Source organism: Apodemus sylvaticus, chromosome 5 (assembly GCF_947179515.1).
Source record: "Apodemus sylvaticus chromosome 5, mApoSyl1.1, whole genome shotgun sequence".
NCBI lineage: Eukaryota > Metazoa > Chordata > Mammalia > Rodentia > Muridae > Apodemus > Apodemus sylvaticus.
The window spans coordinates 113,076,252-113,102,825 of record NC_067476.1 but is presented as its reverse complement, the minus strand read 5'-3'; the positions used below and the strand labels follow the sequence as shown (position 1 = coordinate 113,102,825).

Here is a 26,574-nt window from a genome sequence, read left to right as displayed (position 1 = left end):
TTTGGTAAGGCTGTAGATTATTAAATCAATAGAGAAAAGTAATTTGTGTTTAGAGCAACTGGAAACTGAAACTTAAAGTATATTCATACTACATAAAAATAACAAAGTAGAAACAAATCTAGACAACAGATGTAAAATCTCTATACTGAAAACTGCAAATATTGCTGAGAGTAAAGAAGATACAAATGAATAAGGAAGCACAGCTGTGGGCACACTAGCAAACTCTTTATTGTCAAGATATTTTAATTTTCCCCAAACTGATCCAGAAAGCCAATGTAATTCCAATCAAACCACTGGGACTTTTTCTCTTAGGGAGGAAGGAATGAAAGGAGAGAGAGAGAGAGAGAGAGAGAGAGAGAGAGAGAGAGAGAGAGAGAGAGAGAGAGCAGGACTGTGAGGTTGACTTTGTGGGTAAAAGCGCTTGCTGTGTAAGCCCAAGGCTTACATTCAGCCCTGAGAACCCACTAAAGACTCACATACGCTAATAATAATAACACTAATAATAATACTACTAATAATAGATTTAATTGGTAAACAGATTCACAAGTTCATATGGAAATGCAAAGAATGAAGAACAGTCAAGCAAGCGGGACCATGAGGAACCAAGGCTGGTAAGATGGTTTGGTGGGTAAAGGGGCTTGCTATCATGGCTAATGACTTGATTTAGGTCCCTGGGACCCACATGGTGGAAGGAGAGAACTGATTCCCACAAGGTGTTTGACTTCCACGAGTACACCACGGCTTGTGAGTGTATGTGCACATACCTAACTAAAGTAACAAAAATTACTTTAAAATACATGAAGGACAGAGTTGGAGGACACGCCCCAGTTGCAAGGATTATGAGCTTGGGACGGAGCTCAGTTGTCACAGCCCTTGCCCGGCATGCAGGACACCCTGGATTTAATCCTCAACACTGTATAAAACACGCAGGTGAGGTAGTACACCTGTGATCCCAGCACTTGGGAGGCAGAGGAAGAAGTTCAGAGTCATCTTTAGGTCCACAGGGAGTCGGAGGCTAGCCTGAAATCCATGAGACTCCATCTCAAAAAAATATAGATGATGATTAACTAAACGTGTTTCTTTGTGTGTGTATGTGTATGTACATGTGTGTGTGTGTACATGGGTGTGTGTGCATGTTATATGGCAGGCATGGTGGCTCACACTTGTGAAGTAAAGGCAGGAAGATAAACTCAAGTTTCAGGCCAGCCTTGTGTACATGTGAACATTTGTGTATATGTGAACATGTGTACATTTGTGGACATGTGTACATTTCAGGTCAGCCAGGGCTACGTAGTGAGACCTTGTCTCAAAGGGCAAAACTAATAACAAGAATTATAATAAAGCAGCAGTAATCAAAACAGTGTGATACTGATGTAAAAATGAATGTTAATGGGTCACTGGGGCACACAGGAGTCCAGGAATGAGACAAAACAGAGCGCAAAGGCAATGTAACAGAGCAAGCAGTCTTTTAGGTAAGTGGTGTTGTAATAACCGAGTGTCTCCTAGGTGAGAATACAACAACAAAAAGAAAAACAAAGGAAAAAAAACCTTAAACCCATCCTGACACCAAACAAAAGCACTTTGAACCAAGACCTTCTATCCTCTACAGAGGTTTCCTCAGGGGCTGGGGCTGTAGCTCAGGGGTAGAGCACGTGCCTAGCATGCCCAGGACCCTGGGTTCTATCTCCAGCATATAAAGATTAGACTGGGGCCAGAGAGATGGCTCAGTAGTGAGAGCAATGGCTGCCACTCCTGTGGACCCAGGTCTGTGTCCCAGCACCTGTGTGGCAGCTCACAACCATCTGTAACTTCAGGTTCAGGAGATCTGATGCCCTTTTGTGGCATCCTTGGGTAGCAGGTACACATGTGGTACACTTATATGTGAAGTCAGGACACTTATACACATCCTACACACTAAATAAATGCATCTTTAAAAACTAACTTAAGTGAATCATGAGCTTAAACACAAAACACAAACCCATAGAATACAGAGGATCTCAGCTAGGAGCAGACACACAAGCCACAGAAGAAAAAAAAGCAAGCATGTATTGGACGTCTGCCAAGTAAATACAACGTCTGTTCCTCAAAAGGCATTGCTATGAGATTAGAGACATAAACTCTGTCTGGGAGGAAGCTTCTGCAGAGCAGCTATCTGATGAAGCACCTGCATCTAGTGGATGGAGAACTGCCCGACTCAATCCTGAGAAGCGAATCTACCCAGTTAAAGAGAAGCGCTGTGGCGAGGATGTGAGCAGCAGCTCACCAGACACCGTGGGATGTCAGAGAAGCCCATGAAGAGATGGGCGTCACTGGCACTTAGGGGCACACGAATTACAAACACAATGGGATTCTACCACATACCTATTAGAACAGATGAAATTAAACTAGGTCTTCTAAGCGTTAACAGGAATGCAGAGGAACAGTGATGTTCACACGCGTCGCTAGGAATGCGAAATGATTCCACACCACAGGGACAGACAGCTTACAACACTAACACACACGTGCCAGGGGACACCCATCCCACTTTTAGGCATTTTACCCCAGAGGAACAAAAACGTCTATCCATATAAAGAGTGGCATGTGAACGTTTATGAAATTTTTTTTTTTTTTTTTTTTTTGGTTTTTCGAGACAGGGTTTCTCTGTGTAGCCCTGGCTGTCCTGGAACTCACTCTGTAGACCAGGATGGCCTCGAACTCAGAAATCCGCCTGCCTTTACCTCTCAAGTGCTGGGATTAAAGGCGTGCGTCACCACTGCCCAGCACGTTTATGAAATTTTACCTGCAATAATATCTCCAAACTGGAGACAACTCAAAAGTCTACCAAATGAAGATTTGACAACTATTTTGTCAAATTCATACGACGGAATATGACTCAACAATATAAAGAAATTGAATGGCTGGCTCATGCCATACTGTGGGTAAATCTCAAAACCCCAAGGCCAGTAAAGTAGACAGAAAAAAAGCACCTACTGTTCTAGACTGGCTTTGAACTTGAGGCAATCCTCCTGCCTCAGCCTCCTGAGTGCTGGGATTACAGACTTGTGTTGTACTTGTTGAGTTGAATACTACATGCACATTTTATTGTTTATCATTATTTCTAAGGAAAACTGTTTTTAAAATAAAGAATAAGAAAACCTATTTCTAATTTTCCTGTAATAAAAGGGGAATCATAACAAAAATTTAACAATACTTAGCACTGGGCCAGGTAGTGGCTCTATTTCCCCAGCCCCTGGAAAAGTATTTTAGTAAAAAGGCATAGTTTTAAATGGTTGTATTAAAAAAGAAAAAGGTAAAAAATTAACAAGCATCCAAATTAAGAAGCTGGAAAAGAATAAAAAAAAAATAAGTCCAATAAAGCAGAAATCAATGCACTACAAAACAATATACATTAGAAGAAGAAGACTCACAAGGCTAACAGCTTTGTAGAAATAATAAAGGGCTAGAGAAAAGGCATATTAGTTAGGAGCACTGGCTGTTCTTCCAGAGGACCCAGGTTCAATTCCCAGTACCAACATGACAGCTAACATCTGCCTGTAACTCCAGTTTCAGGGGATCTGGGGCTCTCTTCTGCCTCCACAGGCAGCAGGCACAGGCATGATGCATAGACACACGTGGAGGCATAACACACACACACACACACACACACACCAAAAACAAAACAAAAACCCCAAAAAACAAAAGCAAAAATAAAGCAAAATAGAAATAATGTTAAAATACTTTTTCTTCATTCTTCTTTCATACAATACATCCCAACTGTAGCCTCCCCTTTTTCCCTCCTCTCAGTCTCTCCCCAAGATCCACTGATCCTCCCTGTTAGCTTCAGAAAAGAACAGGCCTCCCAGGGATATCAATTGAGCACAGTAAAACAAGATGCAATAAAATTAAGTATAAACCCTCATCTGAAGGCTGGACAAGGCAGCCCAGTAGGAGGGAAAAGACCCCATGAGCAGACAAGAGTCAGAGACACCCCACTCCCACTCCACAAGAACACCAAGGTTAATAACCACAGCGTGCACGCGGAGCATCCAGCGCAGACCCATGCTGGCTCTGTGGTCACCACTTCAGTCTCTGTGAGCCCAACACAGCCTGAGCCCCACAGCCAAGGAAGGATTGTAGAAGCTAGTGGGGTTGAGAACACCGGGAGAACATGGCCCACAGGATCAATAAAAATAATGTAAGAAAGAAAAAAATAAGCAGATGTATTGGTGGGGGTGGGGGGATGCAATATACTTCTATAATCACAGCACTCATGAAGCTGAGGCAGGGGTATGGTTACAAGTTTAAGGCCAGCCTGGGCTACAGAGTGAGGATCAGAAAAGTCTTGGCTGCATACCAAAACCCTGTCTCAAACAAATAAATCCATAATAATAAACACATAATAGTAATAAGCACATAATAAAATGTTGATTTTTCCGCAAAACTTAAGGACAAAGACATGACATGAACATATTAGAAAGAATGTTCATAGCCAAAAGCAGCAGAGATTTATTTATTCATTCGTTTGTTTGTTTATGGTTTTGTTTTGTTTTTGAGGGTCTCTCTATTATATAGCTCTGGCTGTTTTGGAAATCCTTATGTAGACTAGGCTGGCCTTAAACTCACAGAGATCCACCTGCCTGTCTCCAGTGCTGGGATAAAAGACATGCACCTCCATACCCAGCCAACAAATTTTTTAAAAGAATATTATGAACAATTTCATGGAAATAAATTTGAAAACGTAGGCACAATGCACAGGTTCCTTTAAACGGAAGCTTATTAAAGCGGAGAAAGAGGTTTGGGGCCAGCTTGTGACAGAGGACTTGCCTGCTGTGCATGAGGGCTGGGGGTCAGGGGAAAGGAAACAGAAAGCCTAGGTAACTTTCTGAGCAGTGAAAATAGAGAATCAAACTCAAGACAAATTCTAACATAACTTCACAGAATAAATAAATCCAAACTCTTTAAACAAACAACAAGAAAGAGACTGGAGCAATTTAAATTATTAAAGGCTGGCAAATCATGGATCCAAATCACACAGTATAAAAAGCAAATTATGAGAACTTTTTTTTTTTTTTTTTTTGGAGACAGGATTTCTCTCTGTGTAGCCCTAGCTATCCTGGAACTCACTCTGTAAATCAGGCTGGCCTCGAACTCTGAAATCCGCCTGTCTCTGCCTCCCAAGTGTTGGGATTAAAGGTGTGCACCACCACCGCCCAGCTGAGCTTTATTGAATACAGAGGAACATAAAAGCAAGCCTGGCGAACACATGATTGGCAGAGGAGGTAGCAGAGTAGAGGAAGACAGCAAATCCTCATAGGCTCCCTGCAGCGTGGGCCGCTCGGTATCAAACTTCATTGATGGAGCTAGGGAGCCACTCAGTTGTTAAAGTGCATGGAGCACAAGCCTGAGGCCTGAATTTGATCCCCAGCATCATCTACAAAAGTCGGAACAGCGTCTGTAACCCTGGGTGGGGAGCAGGCAGATCCCTGGGTGGGGGGCAGGCAGATCCCTGGAACTCGGTGAGAGACTATCTCAAAAGGTAAGGTGGAAGAGATGGAGAAAGACATCAACCTTGACCTCCAACTTCCATATACGTGCACATGATTAAAAAAAGCCCACAAAGCCTGTTAATAAAAGTCAGCGCATTAATAGATAAGCAGATTAAAGGGGAAAAGCTTTATGATGAACTCAACACGTACAGAGAAAAGCAACGTTTTAAATTCAGCATCCTTTCATGATTAAAATGGAAAAACCACCTTTCTTAACTTGATGAAACATGGTAACTTCAGATAGGTAGTGAGAGTTAACATTCTTTGATATTGGTATTTTGAGAAAAGGGGTCTTGTGTGGTATAGGGTAACCTTGAACTTGCAATGTAGCCAAAGATAGGCCTGAACTGCTGATCCTCCTCCCAATTGCCAGAATTGCAGATATGTGCTACTGCACTGTAGTGGTGAGACCTTGGAAATGTTTTCTTTCAAATCAAGAACAAAAGCTCGGCCTAGTTGTACAGGCCTTTAATCCCAAGTACTTGGGAGGTGGAGGCAGGAGGATCACAAGTTCAAGGCCCGCCTGAGATACAGATGAGACGAAGGCCAGAGTGAGGAATTTAGTGAGATCTTGTTTCAAACAAAAAGTAAAAAGAGGAATGGGGAGTGAGTCCTGGGAAAAGGAAGAACCAAGCAGATGAATAAATATATGTCTCCATGCCAAGTAGCCCAGGCTACACGGTGAGACACTATTTCAAAACAAAACAAGAATGCCCATTAATCCTTTGCGCATAAGAACTCGTGCACACACAAAACACCTATGCACATAAATTTTCAAAACAAACAATGCACTGCAATTTACTCTTATACTCTCAGCACTTGGGAGGCTGAGACTGGAAAAATCACAACTTTGAAACTAGCCTGGGTTATATAGGAAGGCCTGGTCTAAAAAAAAAAAAAAAAAAAAAAAAAAAAAAAAAAAAAACCAACAAAGCAGCCAGATAGTGGTGGTACACACCTTTAATCCCAGCACTCAGGAGGCAAAGACACAAGGATCTCTGTGGATTCAAGGACAGCCTGGTCTACAAAGTAATTCAAGGACAGCCAGCTAGGGCTACACAGAAACCCCAGTTTTGAAAAACAAACAATAAAATAAATAAGCAAACAACAATTATCTTTATAGTGTTTGGTTGCTTATTTTTTGACAAGTTGGCTTGGAACTGTTACATAGACCAGGCTGACCTCAAACTTGTAGAACTCTGCCTACCTCTGCTTCCCGAGTGTGAGATTAAAGACGTGCTTCACCACATCCAGTTTACAATGCTTACGACACTCAAGGCTATGCTTGTAGTTCTACATAGTGCAGCAAACCAGGAAAAGTCACATAGAAAAGGCTTGGATAGTTAAAATGGCCATCTGAATAAACCAGCACACGCACAGCAGAGCAAGGCAAAGCAAAGATCACATGGGAAAACTGGATGATTATCAGCAAGTCATATGGAGGCGTGGTGGGGATTTCATTCTTCATCAAGAGATGGCTCATCAGTTAAGAGCATTGGCTGCTCTTCCAGAGGACCCAGCTCTGGTTCCTAGCACCCACATGGTGGCTCACAATCATTTGTAACTCCAGTTCCAAGAGATCTACTGTCCTCTACTGACCTCCTCACACATCAAACAGTTGAATGTGTGTGTGTGTGTGTGTGTGCATGTGCTCATGCACAAAGCATCTATGCACATAAAATTTCAAAACAAAAATTGTAAAAGTCTGTGTCTGGGTAGCTCACAGGCCCTAGGTCAGAACTTGTTACTGTTTTGCTAAGTGGTCAGACTTTCAAAATGACTGCCACATATGTATGTTTATCCCCGTAGACCTGGTCTGCTCTCAGCTTTGGTCAGAAGCTACATTTTTTTTGTAGTGGGCACCAGTCAGTGCAGCACAACTGGTCAGCGTCCTGAGAATAAGAGACTGGATGCTCTGTAGAAGGCAGAAAGAATGTAAGAGCCAGCGGAGGGGGCTAATGCTGTCTTTTGGACAGGATACAGCCATTGCAATCGTAAACTCACGGCAGCTACAGTTGCACACACAAGATCAAGCCACCCCAAATCCTAACAGATAAAGTAAAAGATCTCCAGGCTCCACTCCTTTCTGAAGTTGACCATCATTGGGAAAAGGGGAATCACCCTTTTTTTTTTTTGATGATGTAGTCACTGTTCTGATTCCTATCCATGTCCCAGCACATGACCCACACCCCTGTACATGTGTTGTCAGTGAGATGTTAAAAAAAGAAAGACATGGAGTTGGGGGAGAGTTGAGGGGGACTTGGGGCAGGTGTGATGAGTTGGGATGGGGAAATCGGGGTAGATATGATCTTATTTCATTGCAGATGTGTATGGTTTCTCAAAAAATAAAGAAAAAATTAAAGGTATCATTTACAATGGATATAAAATATATAGATCATGAGAAGGTATGTTTGTCTGAATGGTTCATTCCTTTATCTCTTCAAGTCCTTCCTCAAATGCCACCTCCCAGTTCAGTCTCCTGAGACCACTCCATTTAAATTTCATGTCTCCATCATAATTTTTTTACTTGTCCCCATTTCTCCATTTCCTCCAAAAAGACCTTAACTTTATATAAGTAGAGTCTAAAATTTACACAAGAACACAACAGGCCAAAATAGCCAACTTTTTTTTTTAACTTATTACTATGTAACTCCTTGTGCTTTCTCCTTCCACAAGGACAAGTATTCTTGTCTGCTTTATTTATTCTTTTATATATATAAGGCCTAAAACTCTTCTGGGGGGGGGTCTCTTGGTTCTTGTCTTCTTGAAGGAAAGAATTCAGCCAAGAGACATAGACAATTGAAGCAGAAGTTTATTTAACATAGTAAGCAAAATAAACACTCCAAAAAGATATTTCAGTGGACCACCTCCAGGCAGGGAGCAGTCCACAAAGTTCTGCATTTGGACCTTAAAAGGGTTTTTGTAAGTATTTACGAGGTTAGGTAGCAGATTCATAAGTTAGCCCTTTTCCTCCCACATCAGGGTAGACCAGATATCCGTTTTAGAGTGTTTGTTCCCATACTCCTCTAGAAAATTCCTCTAGACAAATGGGAGTATTAAAAGCACAATACAGGGCTGGTGAGATGGCTTAGAGGTGACAAGCTCTTGTTGCTCTTACAGAAGACCCAGGTTTGGTTCCAAGCACCACATGGTAGCTCACAAGCATCTGTGACCCCAGTTCCAGAGGATCAAATGCCCTCTTCTGACCTCCTCTGGTACCAGGCATGCACCTAGTACACACACATACACCCAGGCAAAACACCCACACACGTTTTAAAAGGCCACAATGCAAGTAGTATTATAATGATGTCAGGTCTTTTGAGAACACAGACCCTCTGGGAATGCACATGTGTGGGAGAATGCCCTCTCTTGCCTGAATTTCTGACATAGCTTGAATAATTTAACTGTATTTTCAAGGATGTTTAACCACAAAGGCATTCTGATGGGCAGGAGACACAGTAGCCACCGAACAGCTACAGTTTCCCTTGGATACCTCATCTTGAGTTCCTTGTCTACCTGGTACATTGGTACATACACTATCTGTATACCAGGGTCTGGTATACAGTGCTGTTGCACAACTGTTGAATACATGAATGAAACCAGTAACTATATGTGGCTTTTAAGAGTTATACACCCTTACTGAAAGACATTAAAAGTGGCTGTAAAATGGGCAAATAGACTGTATTCATTGTAATATTACTCAAAAGATATTATACACTAAGTAGTGTGTGTGTGTGTGTATTGGTGTGAGGATTTATTCCAGCGGATTCTAAAATTTGTATGAAAACACAAAAGGCCCAAATGCCAAATATTCTCTTGAAAAAAAATTAGGGAAAGTGAGGGACTGGTCTTACATACTTTTGCTACAGCTTCACCATCATCAGTCTATAGTGATCAAAACACTAAGAGGTCAATGAAATAAAATGGGAACTGTGTGTGGCAAGTACCTACTGTCCCAGCACTGTACTAGGGAGAAGGCAAGAGGTTCGCAAGTTCAACAGCAGCCTGGGCTACTCAATGTCTCAAAAATAATTAATAAACATATAAATAAGGATCCAAATAATTGAAAAAGAAAAAATTGGAAGCCAGGCATGGTAGCTCATACCTTAGATCCAAGCACTTGGGAGGCAGAGGCAGGTTGATCTCTTTGAGTTCAAAGCCAGCCCAGTCTACATATCTAGTTCCAGGCCATCCAGAGCTACACAGTAAGGCCTTGTTTCAAAACAACAGCAATACAAACAAACAACAACAATGAACACAACTCTCACTATACAACATACTATTTATCGATTACACAATCTGTGACAATTTAGTTTAGAAATAATGAAATCACACTTATCTTCACGAGAAGACTAGACAATGGTATGAAACAGGAAAGAACCTGGTGCAGGGAGTTTTTAGTTTTATTTTGTTTAGTAGAGCCTCCTAGTCGTGGTCTCTAACCATCCTATGGATGTTTCCCAACTACTGGATTGTAGGTATGTTCTATCACACCCAGCCTCAGGGGGACTTTGGTTGTTGCTGTTTTGGGGCAGGGCCTCCATGTAGCCCTAACTCTATGAGTCATCTTTTTGCCTCTGTCTCCTGAGCACCACCATGCCTGTTATTCAGTGGTATTGATTTTTAATGTCCCACTCATCTATCAGTATATTCACAGGTATATACTGATTATTATGTTTAGTAATTTTTATTTTATTTTTCTTTTGTATGTATCATATAGGAAATATTTTTTCTTTTAAAAATATTGCTTTATGTGAGTGTTTGGCTGTGTGTATGTATGTATACCATACATACATGTGTGTGCCCGGTGTCAGAAGGTGTTGGATCCCCTGAAACTGATGGTAGTAAACCATCATGTGGGTGCTGGGAACTGAACCCAGGCCTCTGAGTGCTCTTAACCACTGAGACATCTCTCCAACCCTGTAGGATTGCCCCAAGTAATCTTAGGGATGAGGGTGTAGTGTGTATCTCAGTAGTATACAGGAGGGCCCAGGTTCATCCTTAGCATCTCCAGAATAAATAATAATAATAAGGTTCGTATAAGAGCCTTTCTAAACGTAACAAAGACTGGACAAAGCGCACCACAAGCACAGTTCAAAGACAACAGCCAACTAGAGCCAATATGGACAAACATAACAAAGGACTGAGTAATATCCTTCAGATACATCACTAGGAAATGCCAACTCTTGGAGAAAAACTAGCACAAAACATGAACAGACTGTTAGGAGAAACACGAGGGTATGCTTAGTATTACGCAGAGAACAAGAAACAAAGTCGCTGGGAGACCACTGTCCCTGACAGAGACAGGTGAAGTAAGGTAGTCATTGCTTGCAGCAGCCATCGGTCAGCCTCACACTGGCCGCGGCCCTAGGAGCTTTCGCTCCTCAGTCACTATCTACACCTGGGTGCTGCTCCTCTCTACCATCCTTGATGGTTGCGATGGCAACACAGGTTTCTCCTTCTGATACTCTCCCTACCCCATTTTCTTGAGCATTTTCTTTCTCTCTTGACATTGCTTCCCCACTCTCACTTCGCTGGCAACATGCTGTTAATAAATTCAGCCATAAACTACTCCCACCTAGAGGTGCTGCACCCTCCAGCCCCCTTCTAACCTCCTGCCTACTCACTCATCTCGAACCTACATTCTCCTCTCCCAAGGCCAGTCAGTGCGAGTCCCAGCTCATCTCTGTAACGCCATCTTGCACACACCTGTAGCTTTCCTACCATCCCAGCTTTCACTGTGCTCAGTTGGCTCGCCCCTTCCTGGGCTCACACAGCCTCTCCCCTGTCCTGCACCCACACCTGCATAGTCTGAGAGAACTTTAGAGAAAGTTCTAAGTTTATGACCACAGACCTTAGGCAGGCCCTAGTATTGCTTGGCAATTATATGAGATTTCCTCCAAAACCATTCAGTCTCCTAGACAACCATTTCATGCCCCTAGTGTCTCCCTCTCTATCTCCATCCTCAGCTTTATCCTTCCTTCTTCACAGAGAAGACAAAGCAATCATAAAATAAACCCAAAAAGCAATGGGCAGAGAATGCCAGCAAGCTCCTGCACTGTCTTCTCTACTGCTCCCTGGACCAGTGGTCTGAGCCCCCACTTAAAACCAGCACACCAACCTGCGCACTATGCTGTGCACTTTAGCCTACAGCTTTTGCTAACTGCAGGACATTACCATGGAAACCCCTCTTCTCGTCCTTGCTTACTGAGGTCTCCCAGCATATCACACACTTTCTCTCGTCCTTACCTACACTGCTCCAGCCACCACCCTGCTTCTCTGACCCCTTGAGTGTTGCTTTCTCTTTACGCTTAGGGAGTGAATGAAATCCTGGCTGAATGTGTATTGCCGACAGGGATGTGGACACATCAGGACCCCAGTAGCTCAGTCCCAATGAGTGCCAAAGCCTTTCCCAGGTAAGGATCACAGGGATTGGAAAAGCCTTTCTTGGGTCTGAGTTCGAATGCTGACAGTGTATGCAGAGCCCCCACCCCTACCCCCACCACCTACTGTTCACTGAAGACTGCTCTCCTCCAGGGATTGCTCCTCCTGAAGTTAGCTAAGCCCGCCTCCTTGTTCAGCTAGATGTAACAACCCGGCCTGCTTGTTCATCTGTGTGCAATAACCTCACCCCCTGCTGAATTGAATACGATGAACTCAGAGTCTCCTCTATCAGACTGAGCACAGACCATCAAGCCCAGCTTTTCAGTGACTCCCTTGCTGCCCCTGTTAGGTCAATCCCCAGAATTGTGCAAGGACTTGGCAACACACCTCAACTCTACTGAAAAACTCCTGTTGAGGTCATCGGTATCTTTCACACTGCAAAATCTAATGATCGGGTGTTGAGCAGTATTTGTTGCAGTTGCCTACTGTGCAGTCCTTGGGGCATTCTCTGAACAGGACACGGCACTGCCCTGACATTACTCTGACCTCACCCTGACAGTGGCTATTCATTGTCCGTGGCTGGTTCTATATCCACAACATCTGGATAAGGGACACCTCAGGTCCAGCCCTTAGAACTCTCCTGTCTTCTGTCAACACTCATTCCCCAGTCTCAGCCATTCACATTTGTATCCACAGCTCTCCCCTCCCTCTAGGGTATCCTTTGTCTTCTTTGTAAACCTCCCATCCGGGTGCTAAACATAGTGTGGCTACAACCAACCTTCTAATATTCGACCCTGCTGCAAACCTGCTCTCCTCCAAATCTCCTTGCTAATGACCTCCCTAACCCAATGACCAGATCTGAGACCCTGCAGACACCTTTAAATGCCATCTCTCTACCTCTGCATTTGACTCTTCCTTCCTTATATAATGCAATCCAGACACGAAGCCAGGTGTGGCAGTGCGCATTCCCACTCCTAGCACGCAGTGGAGTTGGCCAACAGCGGAGGATCGGCAGCACCTGGCCTGCAGCAGCCCCACTCTCTGGACTCTCTCCTTAGATGTTCTTCACCCTCCTTGCCCACGGCCCCCTATCAGCCCCTTGTTCTTCTCTGGCTCCTTTGATAAAGGAGTTGGGGACTGCAGCTCCAGGAAGCTTGTCATAGGGACTTCCCTCAGGGCCATGGCTGTCATGTCTTTGATCCCTTATGAAGTCTCACTCGGAGCCATCCGCATAGCGCCTTAGGGACCGTCTCTGCTCCCACCTGTTCACTGCAAGCTTAGTGGCTCAATCCAGGTCCCCTCCCCCAGCCTACCTGTCAATAATGACTGGATCAGAAGGCGTCTCATTCCGGTTACCACAGCTCTTGCGGTCACAGCACCGGCTGAAGGAAAGATGAAGAAAGACAGAAAGAATGGTGAAAGAAAGAGACTACGAGGTGGGGTGCAGGCATGGGGTGCGGGGTGCCCCAGTGAGGAATCAGATGACCTGTTCTGGGTGTAGAATTCCTATGTACAGGGAAATCTCTTCAGGGACCTGAGGGAGAAAGCTAGGGAGGGGCTTAGCAGGACCCTTGGCAGCCTAGTTCTAGGGATGAGGTTTGTCATGAAAGCCATGTGCCACCAAGCAGTGGATCACCTACAGTGTCTCTTGGGTGATCCCAAGTGATCCTGTGCCTGGAAGCTGCACCCTGACCTTGATAAGGCCCGCACTGCAGAGGCCTTCACTAGCTTTTTTAAATTTCCTTCCAAGGGTAGCCACTTGCCTCAACTACAGGTTTTTAAACATTATTTTCTTTCCCATTTATCAGGAGCTGTCTCTGAGGCACTGTAGGACGGAAATTTCCAGGGAAACCCTTCAGGAAATGCTCTAAGGAAGGGGAACTAAGAGGCGTGTCCTCCTCCCCACCCCCAATTATCTACCAAAGAGTTGCCTGGCAATTCTCACATCTAGGCCCCTTAGCACATCCCAGCCCAGCCTGTGCCCATCTTCCCAGAGAGCTACTCCCCTGAGCTTTGTTAGTTAAGCTTCCTTTAGCAGCAGGAGGCTTCTTTTGCAAAAACACTTAGAGAAGTCACATAAACAGGCCAGGCTAATGGGGCCTCAAGGAGCCTCTCTTCTGCCCACACCCTGCCTAGGGAGCTCCCACTCCCCTGCCCAAGCTTCCCCAGGGAGCTGGAGGTGTTGTGGAATAGGAGCAGGGCCTGGCAGGAGACCTGAGCTACATCTGACAAAGAGGCACATCGCTTGTCGATGTCAAGGCACATCTTGGGTGACGCCGCCCATCCATCTTACCTGCACATGATCTCGTGAGTGAGCAGCACTCGGCACATTTCAGGGTTCTTGTCCTGTCCCTCATAGATGATAGCCTGGGGAGGAGCAAGTGTGGAGGCTCGAGGGGAAGGAGGCTCCTCTCAAGTCCCCATGGCAAGCATGGATGAGCCTGTGGGTCTGCCCTGCCTTCTCTCAAACCGAGGATCAGGAGAGGTCCCACCCCAAGAAAGATCATGTCCTCTGCCTTGATCTGAAGAGTCCAAGGGTGCAAAGCAGGAGCCTGAAGCCTTGCTGCTCAGGGGGAGGAGGACCTCCTACCCTACAATAGGACCATCAGCTAGGTAGCAAGAACGGCACCAGGTCTGCAGATTCTCTGCTGGTGAGGCAGACAGGTTCCTGGTCCCACCCTGTATCATGCTCCTCCCCTTACCCCTTCTTAGCATCTACCTGTTTGCAGCCCGTTCCATGCTTATGGTGGGCTTCTGGACATGTATAGAGAACCTCTCCGCAATTCCTGGTAACTAGGAGCAGAGGCCACTGACTGCCTCTTCATACCTCCCTATCAGTTCCCAAGTGCAAACAAGTATGTTGCCCTTGGACTATCGATCCCCTCTTTCCCAGTCTCCCAGTGCTTCCTGTCCTAAACAAGAAGTGGGCTACCCAGCTGTAAATCTGGCTTCCTAGTCTATCAGCCCCTGAGCTTCCAGCCTTCCTGTTTGTAGGTCCTTCTCTCTGCAGGCTCCCACACTCGTTTGCCACCCAGTCCCACTACCCCTGCTGGGTGTGCCTCCCCTATCACAGTGACTGAGAGCTTTCTGCTCTGCTTTGGAACCAGGACCAGGTGAGGCTGCTAGAAGTACTTGCCTGTACAAGAACATGCAAGTTGCCATGTTTCATTCTAGACCCACTAATCTGACCCCTTCACAATTCAAGCCCCTTCTCCCAGCATGTTTCTGAAACCCTGAGACTTGGGCGACCTCTAAGAATGCAGCAGGTCTGTCCCTCTGAATTGCTTTTGTCGGCCCTGGGCCTCCTTCCTGGAACCAGCCTATCAGTGAGGAGCTGCGTGTCTGTGGGACAGGCTCTAGGACAGCACACAGGTCTCTTTTCAGTCCCCAGGGGTGCCCATCCCCCTTAGCAGTTAGTGACGATGTTAGAGGACTTTCTCTTGAGATTGCTCTCAGTGGAGTTACCTGCCTTAGGCATGGTCCCTAGCCAACGGCTGACTGATAGGGGACACAAAACGCTGCCCCCTCCCCCCAACCCTGCTTTCAGAGCACCAACTGTGGTGCTGTTTCTATTCCAGTGATCCCTGTGGATTGGGCTGGGGCTGGACTCTACCTGAGACTACATGCTTCCTGGATATCTCTTCCTGTCCTGTTCCCCCTCCTCTTCTCCTGAGGAGTGTTTTCTCTCCTCACCAATGCACTACACACCCCTGATTCCACATCTAAGACTGGGTTATTAAGGACTATGGCTTAAGCCAGGGTCTTTTTATAAATACTTTCTTTTCCAGACTGAATAGAAAAAGCGCAATCGACTTGCCACAGGCAGGGAACTGGGAGCTCTAAACCAGTGAGTAAAGGCACAAGAGATGGAGAGGGGCTGAGGTTGTTTACTCAAACCACGCCTTTAAGGGGCCCCAACAGGCCCCAGGCTGGCTCACCTGCTTCGACATGGAGTCAATAAGCCGCACGTAGAGGTCTTGCTCTGTCCGAAGTCCTAGGGTGGGAGGGCAGAGAGAGCTCGCTGTCAGGGGAGCACGAAGACGTGTCGGATGGCTATCCCCACGCCCTCCCAGGCCCTGAAGTGGGTACAGCGTGTCTCGGGGACACTGTGGGACCCAGGTTTTGCTCACCGTTATTATACACCAGCCGAAGGCGGTAATGGATTCCGTTGTTTGTCTTTTCTGTCCCAGGCTCCTGCAAGGATAAGACAGAAGGATGTTCAAGTGTTCAGTGCCTTCAACCTCCTTCACCCGCACCCTCCACTCTAACCCCGTGGTCCTTCTTCGCCTTCCAGTCACTCACCCATCCTTTCCCACACATTTAGCATGTATCCACTCATCTTCCCCCGTGTTCACGTGAGTGCGGCAGGGTCCCTGAAGCCCTCCCACCGCTCCCAGTGCTGGTCCCAGGCCGCCCCTGAGCCTCTCACTCGATCCTTTTCCACGAAGTCGATGAAGGCTGTGCGCTCCACCTCCACGGGCTGCCCCTGCCGGTCGTACATGGCCAGCACGAAGTGGAAGAAGTTGGACTTCCTGAGGTTGGAGGGGGGCTGCTTTTCAAAATGTGCTCTTGCCAGGCCCACGCCACTGTGGGAGGAAAGGAACTGGAAAACCACTGGAAGGGGCCTTCAGGGAGAAAGACCCCAGCGGTTCTGACCAGGACTAGGCTTTGACATGCGGAACGGTTGTGCAAGGACCGTATCAGTTCCATAGCGAGGCCCACAGCACTGAGGCTACCCCAGCTTGCTTCTTTGAGAAGAAGGAATACCATAGGTGCTACATGAAGGCATTCTGACAGGCTCTCCCCTACTGCAGCCTTCTCCCATATTTAGGAAGGTTTGTATCCAAAATCAAGTGTATAACCTATAAACGAATTCACTATACTATCCAGAGGCATTTAGGAGTGTGTATTAGGACATCAAAAAGTACCTGGGAGGTTCTGAAATAAACTTTCCACTGAACCCCAGCTTACAACTAGGGCTTGACTGAGATTCTAGCACTGCCTACCACATGATGATGTTCTCCAGACTACCAGGGATGCTACACAGTTCCAGGCTATTGGTCTGCCTATCCTAGACCTTGGGCTATGGATATAGATGGGGAATACCCTCTCTGGTAGCGAGGGCATGACTACAGCTTTAAGACAAGACAGCACGGCTTCTGGGTAAGAGGGTCCCTAGTTTGTCCTTACAACTGGCTTGCTCCTGGCTCTTCAGAAACTGAGCATGGAGGACGAGAAGAAGCAGGTCTCATGTGCTAGACCGCTCTCAAACTCTGCAACACGCAACATGTCATAGTGCAGTTAAATGCCTGGAAGAAGACGGAATCACAGGCAGAGAGTGGAACGAAGGTCACAGTATGGGCACCCTTGGCCCCAAATGTCACCATGTGAAAAAGGAAGCAAAGGAGGAGAGTATTGATTTGGGTTGGGGTTTTTGTTTGTTTGCTCATTTGTTCAGTGTTTTGGTTTTGTCTTGTTTTATTGTTGTTTTTTGAGATAGGGTCTCACTCTGTAGTCTAGGCTGGCCTGGAACTCACTATGTAGTTCAGGCTGGCCTCAAACTTGCTGTGATCTTCCTGCCTCAGCCTCCCAAGTGCTGGGATTATGATATGAGCCACCACACCTGGCAAGAAAACACAAAGGATAATAACTCTTTTGTGGGATCCAAGTGAAAACTTACAGAGACTATGGCCTTCCCCCAACCCTCAAGGAGTAAGTATATACTCAATTAACTGGAAGGGGGAAAGAGAAGGTCAAGTAGCCCAAGAAATATTTGCAAGGGCAAGTGTCAGTGGATCAGATTTCAAAAAGTGAAATGCTGGGTTAGGGGTGTAGCTCAGTGGGAAGAGGGCCCTAGGTTCAATCCCTATGATGAATCCGCATGATACCAGGATTGGTAGTGCACACCTGTAATCCCAGGACTCTAGAGGTGGAGACAGGAAGACTGGAAGTTCATCCTTGGTACATAGTGAGTTGAAGGAGAGCATGAGATACAGGAGACTCTGCCTCAAAATAATTCGAGAGATAAGGAGAGAAAGGAGGAAAACATAAATAAAAGGGGATGGGGCTAGGGAGATAGAACCCACATAGATAAATCCTGGGGGATATGCCAGTGCTAAAAGGGCAGAGAGCGGGGGAGCCATAGCAGGCTGGCTGGCTAGCCTAGCCATCTAGACAAGCTCTGGGTTCAATTGCAAGACCCTGCCTCAATGAGTAGGTTAGAGAATGACCAAGAAAGACTCCAAAGAAGACAGCAACAATGGGCCTCCTCATGCAGACATATGCATGTGCCCCCTCACGTGTGCCCCACACATACAAAGATGCATGTACATGCACACACACACACACACGCATACTCACATGCACATACACACTTTGCATACACATACTCATGATGGTATAAGGTTAGGGGAGAAAAGTTTGCATTGGAAGTTCCTGCCAGACTGTGTAGGAACATGAACACTAGAAAGAGAAGTTTAGGCTTTCTAATCTAGAGGTATCCCAAAGCATGTTTCTTACAGGTTCTGTGATCTCCACCCTAGAAAAGAGTGCTGTGACCACACTGCTGAGAAATGTGATTCACACTGAAGGCTCTGGCCATCCTGCAAAAATGACCGTGCTTCAGTCGGCTCAGGCTTGGTTGTCCCGTACGTTCAGTACCTAGACTCCAAGATGATGGTTCCCAATGTGCTTTAGCAGGTTCCCTTCCTGTGTTTCTGCTGATCTGTGTGGCCAACAGAATATAGCAAAATGATAGCACGTGACTTCTACGTGTTAGGTCATGAGAGCACTGTATTCTCTGCCTTGTGCTTTTTCTGGCTCATTACACAGGGGGAAGTCAACTTCCATTAAATACCAATGCCCCAGTTGGTAAAGCATGCACTACATGAGTGTGAGGACCCGAATTTGGACCTCTAGAACCAACGTAAAAGGCAGGACATGGTGCTGTAGGATGGGAAACAGAGACAGGAGGATGCCTGGGACTTGCTGACCTCTTGGTGAAGTTCCAGAAACAGAAGGAGAAAGGTGTATGAGGAATGACATGAGGCAGTAGACTGGCTTTGTTATGCACTCCCTGCATGTGCGCCCATATATGAATATACATGTGAGCATGCACACACACACATACACACACACACACACACACACAGAGGCATCGAGATGCCCACCAGCCACACTACTGTGACAGTGACTACCAGACTCGTTGCTATTTAATATTTCCTTCCACATAATTTAAAATCAGGAGCCATTGAGATAGCTCAACAGGTAAAAGGCTCTTGCTGCCAAGTCTGATCACCTGAATTCGAACCTAGGAACTTGAATGGTAGGAGAGGGCCAACACCCACCAGTTGACCTCTCCCCTCTGTAAGTGTACCATGGCTCATTTAAGCACCACCCCCCAACAAATAAATAAACAAATAATTTTTTTTTAATTAAATAGAATGAACTTACTGTTTTCTTTGGCTTCACACTAGGCCATAGTATCTAGGCTGTCAGAGAAAGAGGCGATTGCTATGTTTTCATACTGAATATAGCAAATAATAAAACCAACTGTTCTGTCCTGTGGGTGCTTTCCTGAGAGTGGCCATGGGAGTGGGTGATGTAGGAGGCAGAAGTGGTGACAAAAGGTGCCCAACACTCTTCCCTACTAGAGGTTCCCTCTGCAGGGCACTGTCCTCTCTCCATTCTTCCCTGTTCCCTCCAGCTAGGTGGTAGTCCTTTTGAGTGGGGACTTGACCACCCTCTGCCAGCTTCTCTACCTGGCTAAGAGGCAGGGAAGCCTGGAGAGCTTTTGATCACAGCAGGTCTCTGATTACTATGGATGAATATGCTAATGAGACATCAACTCTGAGCTCCACCCTCCTGCTTCCAGGGCCAGCTTAGTTTGAACTCTGCCGGGGATGGTTTCAAGAACCACCAAGTGGAAAAAATGATGGATGGCGGTGTGTGTGTGTGTGTGTGTGTGTGTGTGTGTGTGTGGCCTTGTAGAGCAATCCCATCGCTGCTGTGCTTTATTCTCATGAGTCTGATAGTCTCTCAGGCAGTGGGAAGAGAGGAGACAGAAAGGCCTTAGCAGAAGAAGTGGATACTGAGAAAGCACAGAATCCCCACTCAGAGGCCTCTTCTATGCAAAAGCCCTTGCCTGGCTCAGGGCTTCTAAACTGATACAAAGGGAACTATTAGTGACCTGAGCTTCCTCTCCTCTTCCAGTCCTTTTGGCAAATTTCATTCAGTCCAAATCCTGTCTATCCCCTCCTCCTGCCGGTCCCCTGCTCCAACTGGTCTCCTGCTCCTACTGGTTTCCCTAACCCTTGGGCCAAACTCCCTATACTGGGCCTGCCTTCCCTGTGGAACGGGATTACTTGGGAGACCGAAAGAACACAGAGATGAGGTAAGGGGAAAGGCAGCCGGTTCTCACAGGGGTATGGCTCAGTATCCAGTGCTAGGGGGTGAGGCATAGAGAAACTGAACCATCTCACAAGCCCCCTGACACCACACCGGCTTACTTAGCCTGGCTCTGTTCTTCCTAAGGCAGCCCAGAGAAGCACGGAACTCTCCTCCCCTGCTCACACTCACAGCCTTCCATGGGGCAGCACTGACTAGTTAACATTTCCATCATCACGAACTACTATAGAACATTATTAATGACAGTCTTAGTCCCCTTCAGACCACGGTTTGCCAATAAAATGGGAAGACCCCTCTGATAGGCCCATTCTCTGCTCCTTGCCAGGGAAATCTCTAGTTTACCTCAGTCATGCATTAGCTAATTAGCACTGAGATAAAATGGGAAAAGATTTTGCTGAAAAGAATCTAGTATTTTCTATGTGCACGATGCAGAATACTACAAGGAATATGTTGTACAGAAGATGGAAATCAGGAGACAGAAGCAGACTGGCCCGTGTCTTCCTTCCCTGGTAGTCTCGGTGGCTCCTGTGCCTGGAACTGCAGCAGGTGATCAGCACCTGTTACAGAGAACTTCAAGCTACAAAGCAAGAAACCTGGGAGGAGGAAGGGAAACGTTTCTCTTCTCTTCTCCCCTTGGGAGAAGCTGCTGCTCTTGTAATTAGAAAACAAACCACAGTTAAAGAACAGAAACAGAACCATGCTGTAACCATGAACAAAGTACCCAGGGGTCTGACAGTCCCCACGGCCACATCCTGGGCATGCATGCTCTCTGCTTAGATAAAGAGGAACAGATGACAGCCAGTAGTATCTCTGGTTATGCGCTCTCCAAAGTGGAATTGTCCAAGACAACCTCCAGAGGTGGGAAGAAACTTGGGGATGTACGTCTACTGATGCATACTACTTATCTAAAAGAAAGAAAGATGGGGGGGGGGGATGAGGGATGGAGCCCCTGAATCCTGGAGAGGCAGGTGTCTCATTTATGTTCTCCTGAAAGCAGAGAACTCCCTGGGGTGAAAACCCAAATATCAACAGCTTATTGGATTGATTCCAGGAACCCCAGGAGTGGCAGGAGACAAAGGCAAGAAGGTAGCCAGCCCATCAAGCCACCACTGTAGGCAGTCACAGTTCGAGTCTATGGAGAACTACAGAAACACAGGTCAAGGACTGCAGACCTATCCCACCTGAGTACTGGGGGTCAGGGACTCAGTACTCCAGCAACTCTGGTTAGGCGCTGCCACCTTTTAAGTCAACACCCTCTCCTCCAGATTTATTTTATTTATGTGCATTCCCATGTACATATGCATGTGTATGCCCAAACAGGCCAGAAGAGGGTGTGTGCTCCCTTGCAGCTGGAATTACAGGCATTTGCAAGCTTCCTGATGTGGGGACTGGGATTCAAACTATGGCTCTGTTGTCACTGCAGAGCCATCTTTCCAGCTCCTACTGTTCCATTTTTCTCCCGTACTCGCCGCTGCCATGTGTACTTGTAAGCAGAACCAGCTCTGGCCTCCTAAGCAAGTCTTCAAGCATTAGGAAGCAGTTGCTGGCTAAGGTACACCCTTTCCCAACCAAGCGTGGGTTTCAATTGTCGGCCACCCAGAAGTACTGGATATGGCCGAGGCCAGCGGAGCTTTAGCTCTTGGGGCTTAAGGGCAACTCTGCAGATCCCAGGTTTATGGTGTATGCAGGTAAGCAAGTATACTGCTGGAGCCCGTACTTCAGTGACATTTTATTCCCTTAGCATCATGGAAAATAGAGCATGGGCATTCTTCAGATAAATGCTCCCAAGTGACAAAACAACCACGCCAACCAGTTTTTACAAGAATCCAAAACAAACAATACATTTCCTCACTTTCTCAGAAAGGCTGTTTCAAACACAACATCTAAATACTTTCCTCTTGGCTGTGGAGGGGTTGAAGGGGTAAAGAACGGGTTTCTATTCTAGAGAAGCCCAGACTTGGAGCCTCCATTGCAGTCTCTCTATCACGGCACATTCTCTGCTCTTACGTAGGCCCAAGATTTAAGGAGACCTTCTGTAACTCCAGAAGAAAAGTCAGTTTGGACAGAAGAGTCCAGCCTTGTAGTAAGCCTTGGGATGTCTAGGTCTCCTGAACACTATTTGAGACTTCAAGGTCAAATGAACAACTTGAGTCTTTGAAGACAACTTGGTCTTCATAGCCTGGACCACTAAGGTAAGCTGCACTCCAGGGCACAGATGCTAGTTGGCATGGTAAAGCAACAGGGTATCTGGTTGCTATTACTGAGCCCACCCAGCAGGTCCCTGGAGATGTTCTCTCATAAGGCTGAGCAAGATGCCCCGGGGTTCTTCAAGCATCCAGAACTCTTTGGTAGACAAAGCTCCTGTTGCAGTCTCTGTTCTCTATTCATACAACGCTCATGCTTGATCACACACTTACCATAAATAGCAATTTAGCAATAACCTTCTGCATCCCCTTAGAGGACAAACCACCCCTCGGGGCTTCTGCCTTCCATTTTCCTGCCAAATGTTAAATCTGGCCCACCTGGCAGCCCAAGGTTCTACACAACAACAGCACTCTGGCTTGAACCTGATCCATCTTCAAGTCTGAGATATTGACCTCATGGGACATATCCTGACATCATCAACATTGGAAGCCGGCTCTGCTGACTACCCTACCTCCAACATAAACAATGCCTCCCATATTTCATCGATGGCAATTTCAGATTTGTCTCAAGTTCTTTTGCTCAATCCAGTCTTTCTCTTCTCCATCCTGCCTAGCTGCAGAAGCTCCATGTTCATTTCTTCTAAACCCCCCCCCCCCTTTGTAAGCATCCCAGTGGTGTCCAAGCTCTCCCTCAGGTATTCCCTGTGTCCCCGGAACAGTAGTGATCATTATGCTATGCCTGCCTCCAGCCAAGATATTCTCAGAACCTAGCCAAAATGCACATCAAAGAAGATAAAAGCAGTAACACACAGAGGCACACCTACCTCAGTGGTACCCACAGAGGGAAGACCTGGTAGCTCAGGGCAGCCACTTCAATAGATGAATCTTCTGAAGAGGAGGCCCGGGTCAGTGAAGGCTTCAAAGCCCCTCTCATTACTGCTCAGTACTGACCCCCAAATCAACTTAGTGACCCAGGTCTAAATGGTAGGCAGGGGAAAGAAAGCTCTCACGAGTGTGTTCTAACCACTTTCCTCCCTGGCTTTCAATCCTACCTACCGGCTATTCACCCCATTTCTCTTCTGCCAACCCTCTTGCTATCTACCCACAGGCCTGCCTGCCAGCCAGGTTCCAGGATGAGGAGCAGCTATTAATTATTAAAGCATACAAAAGCATTTCCTAGCAGGGAGGCTAGCCTGCAGCTGCTTACAGGAAAGACATCCCCAGCTGCCTTCCTCCTCTAAGGCCTTGCTCCTCAAGCAGTGACTGGCTGGCAGGACGAGCAGTCCTAGTGTCTCCCACAACTACTGCAGGTCTAGGGCTGGCAGGTCGCTCTAGGCTCCCCAGCGTAGGAAGCACACCAGAAGGAGAAGAGCGCTACCATCTCTGCTAAGCCCACAGCAGGAAGACTTGTCTGTGGAGAGTGGGGAAGGGTGTGGAGATAGGTCTCAGAGATAAATTCCTATTGACTCAGGGCAGGAGGAGTCACAGCTGTGGCCAGGGCCCTCTGAGCAGACATCCCTGTCAAGGAGACCCTGGCAGGGAGCAGGGAGCAGGGAACCTTTCCTTCCTTCCTATGGGATGGGTGTCCATTTCTTCTTCTTTTCCTACATCCTATGCTCAGAATTCCTCACTCATCTTAGCAAGCCTTCTAAGCCTTTTCCTCCTCATCTACTTTTTTTTTTTCTGAAACTTTGGCATTTTTGTAAAGTTGAAGTTTTAAAACTGGAGACCAGTAGCTGAGGGAGGTGTGGCAGTTGCTGGAACATATTGAAGTGAAGAGAGGCGCCCGACAGAGAAGCCTTTTGGAGCCATCTAGGTGGACTCCTTAAGCCTGTGGGCTACAGAAAGAAAGGTGAATGGACTGCCATCTTTGCCCTACAGGAAAGCATCGGTTGTCAGAGCCAGGAAAACAGACAGGCAGAGGACAGCAGAGCCTGACCTGTAGTTTAAGTAACATTAAGAACTGTTCCCCTATTCCCCTAGCCGGGAAGTGGTTGCACACGCCTTTAATCCCAACACTTGGGAGGCAGAGGCCAGCCTGGTCTACAGAGTGAGTTCCAGGACAGCCAGGACTACACAGAGAAACCCTGTCTCGAAAAACCAAAATAAATAAATAAATAAATAAATAAATAAATAAATAAATAAATAAATGTAAGAAGAACTGTTCCCCTGGGCAGGGAGGAAGGACACAAAGACAGCCGGTGCTGAGGAGGAGGAGTTGGGGTGCTCCCGGCTGGCTACAGCTCTGCAGTGGGTGTGCGATGCTAAGGGCTTGTGGACTGTTTTGAGAGAGATCAGGTCTAGCAGTTTTGTTGCCTCTTCAACATGATCAGCTACTGTCATACAGAAGCTGGGAACGAAAGCTGAGGTCAGATTGTGATGAGCCTTGAATGCCAGCTATCTGCGGTGTGCCAGTGACAGCAGCCTGTGGGGACAAGTCAGAGTATAGGACCAGGGGTCTGAATTATCCCTCAAGCCAGAGAGGAATGGCATCTAGGACTCAGGAGGGTAGCTGTTAAAAGGTAGCTGGGGACACTGGGCTTGAGACTAGGCATCCATAAGCTCTGCAAACCAAGTGGCTGTGGAGTGACAGTGAGGAAGGAATGACAGGAGTGACAGCAGGGAAGACACAGATCACCCACACCCAGCAGCATTGTGTGACCAGACAGGTCAGGAGGATGAGGGGGATGCTGGGAGATGGATGTTTCTGGTTACGATCTGCGATGGGAAGACCCGAGCAGAGGACTGAGGGGGAGATACAGGCGGGAGAAAGGACAAGCAGTGTGGAAAGAGCTGAGAAGCAAGGATTAGCTTCCCCTCTGGAAGTGGGAAGAGAATCACCCAGGTGTTTGAAAACTCTCAATCTAGAATGACAGGCTCCAGACTTGGGGCCAAGCAAGCTCAGGCCTGGAAAATGTTCTGTTCAAACCTCAGAAGCCTTTGGGCTTCAGTTATGTGGTCTTGGGGGACTGGGACTAGACCCCATTCAAGAACCTTTCTCTGTGTAGATAACACTGTCGGTGACTAGGATTGCTGAGGCTGAAAGTCCCATGCCCAGATTTCTTGCCCCCTTACCCACCTTTAGAACATCATCTCTGGCACACACACACACCCCATCTAACCTGGCAGCCTTGAGCAGGCAGAGAGCAAAGTCTGAAAGAGACAGGAACTTACAGTCTAATATGCTCAGCTATAACTTCACACGACCACCTCAAAGCCAAGGAAAGCCAAAGCCAAGAGAAAAGGGGGCATACACAGTTTTAAGAATAACACAGGACAAACCTTAAGGGGGGACATGGGAAGGAAGTGCAGCAACACACTGAGAGCAGTTGTGTTAAACATTATTGTGTTTCTGTAGTCTCTAGCTAGATTGCTCTAACTAGAGAATCTAACTTCCTGGACTTGGCTCATCTGGAATACCCTGTTCTGTCCAGGACAGATCATTCAACAGAAAGCTCCACACTCTCTCTGTGAAGACAGATGTGCAAAAATAATGCACCTCTTTGTCCACAAAACACTCTGTGTCTACTCTTGGGTGAGGTTGGGGTGCACGACAAGTGATACCTGAGGAAGTTTGGGTGTGTGAATGGGACTGATGTGCCAGTCCTGTTCTGCTTTGACATTCTTCAGATACTGGGCAGCAGCTATTTAAACTTCCTAAAGACCCAATGCCTACCCTGTCCTGGCTGTCTGCAGGGACAGTCCCTACCTAGTGCTAGGTACAGTGAGCTTCTGATCAGACGTATAACCTCCAGTCCATGTTGTATAAATAGAGGGAGTGCTACAGAGACCAGGTTCCAGCTGCTGCAGTGGCTGACTTAACAAGCCTTCAAAGTCACCATCCAAATTCTGGAGTCCATTTCTTACAGAAGTCTCCCTATGCCTTCGCATGAAAAGTAACCAGAGCAGATCCTGCTAATTCTCAAGAGCTTCCAGTCTCCTTAAGGATCTATCCAAAACCATCGGACAGAGGAGTCCAGCCCCATTTTCAGCTCCAATCAGTTCAGCATGGCTAACTGCCCACTGGCTTAGCCTCTCTTCAGCCCCACCCACATCTCTGGTCCTGTATACTACAGAGTTTCTTGCCTTTCTTGTTGGGAAGCCGCGGAACTGTA

At 46.6% G+C, this 26,574-nt stretch overlaps 1 protein-coding gene across 5 annotated transcripts in view; it reads right to left on the bottom strand.

Moving 5' to 3' along the window:
• The window catches only part of Ebf4 (EBF family member 4), a 74,709-nt gene that overhangs the window by 46,849 nt on the left and 1,286 nt on the right, over window positions 1-26,574 (bottom strand). For 4 of the 5 annotated variants that reach the window (XR_007977950.1, XM_052183612.1, XM_052183613.1 and 1 more), the window contains exons 3-7: window positions 16,339-16,495; window positions 16,040-16,103; window positions 15,848-15,903; window positions 14,203-14,276; window positions 13,223-13,291 (exon numbers count right to left, since the gene is read on the bottom strand). Coding sequence is in view for 4 of the 5 variants with exons in the window: in XM_052183612.1 (XP_052039572.1) it covers window positions 13,223-13,291; window positions 14,203-14,276; window positions 15,848-15,903; window positions 16,040-16,103; window positions 16,339-16,495 (420 nt within the window). In the remaining variant the exon portion in view is untranslated. Of the gene's footprint in view, window positions 1-13,222; window positions 13,292-14,202; window positions 14,277-15,847; window positions 15,904-16,039; window positions 16,104-16,338; window positions 16,496-17,446; window positions 17,533-26,574 lie in introns of all 5 variants that reach the window. The other variant, XM_052183616.1, reaches the window with a different exon arrangement.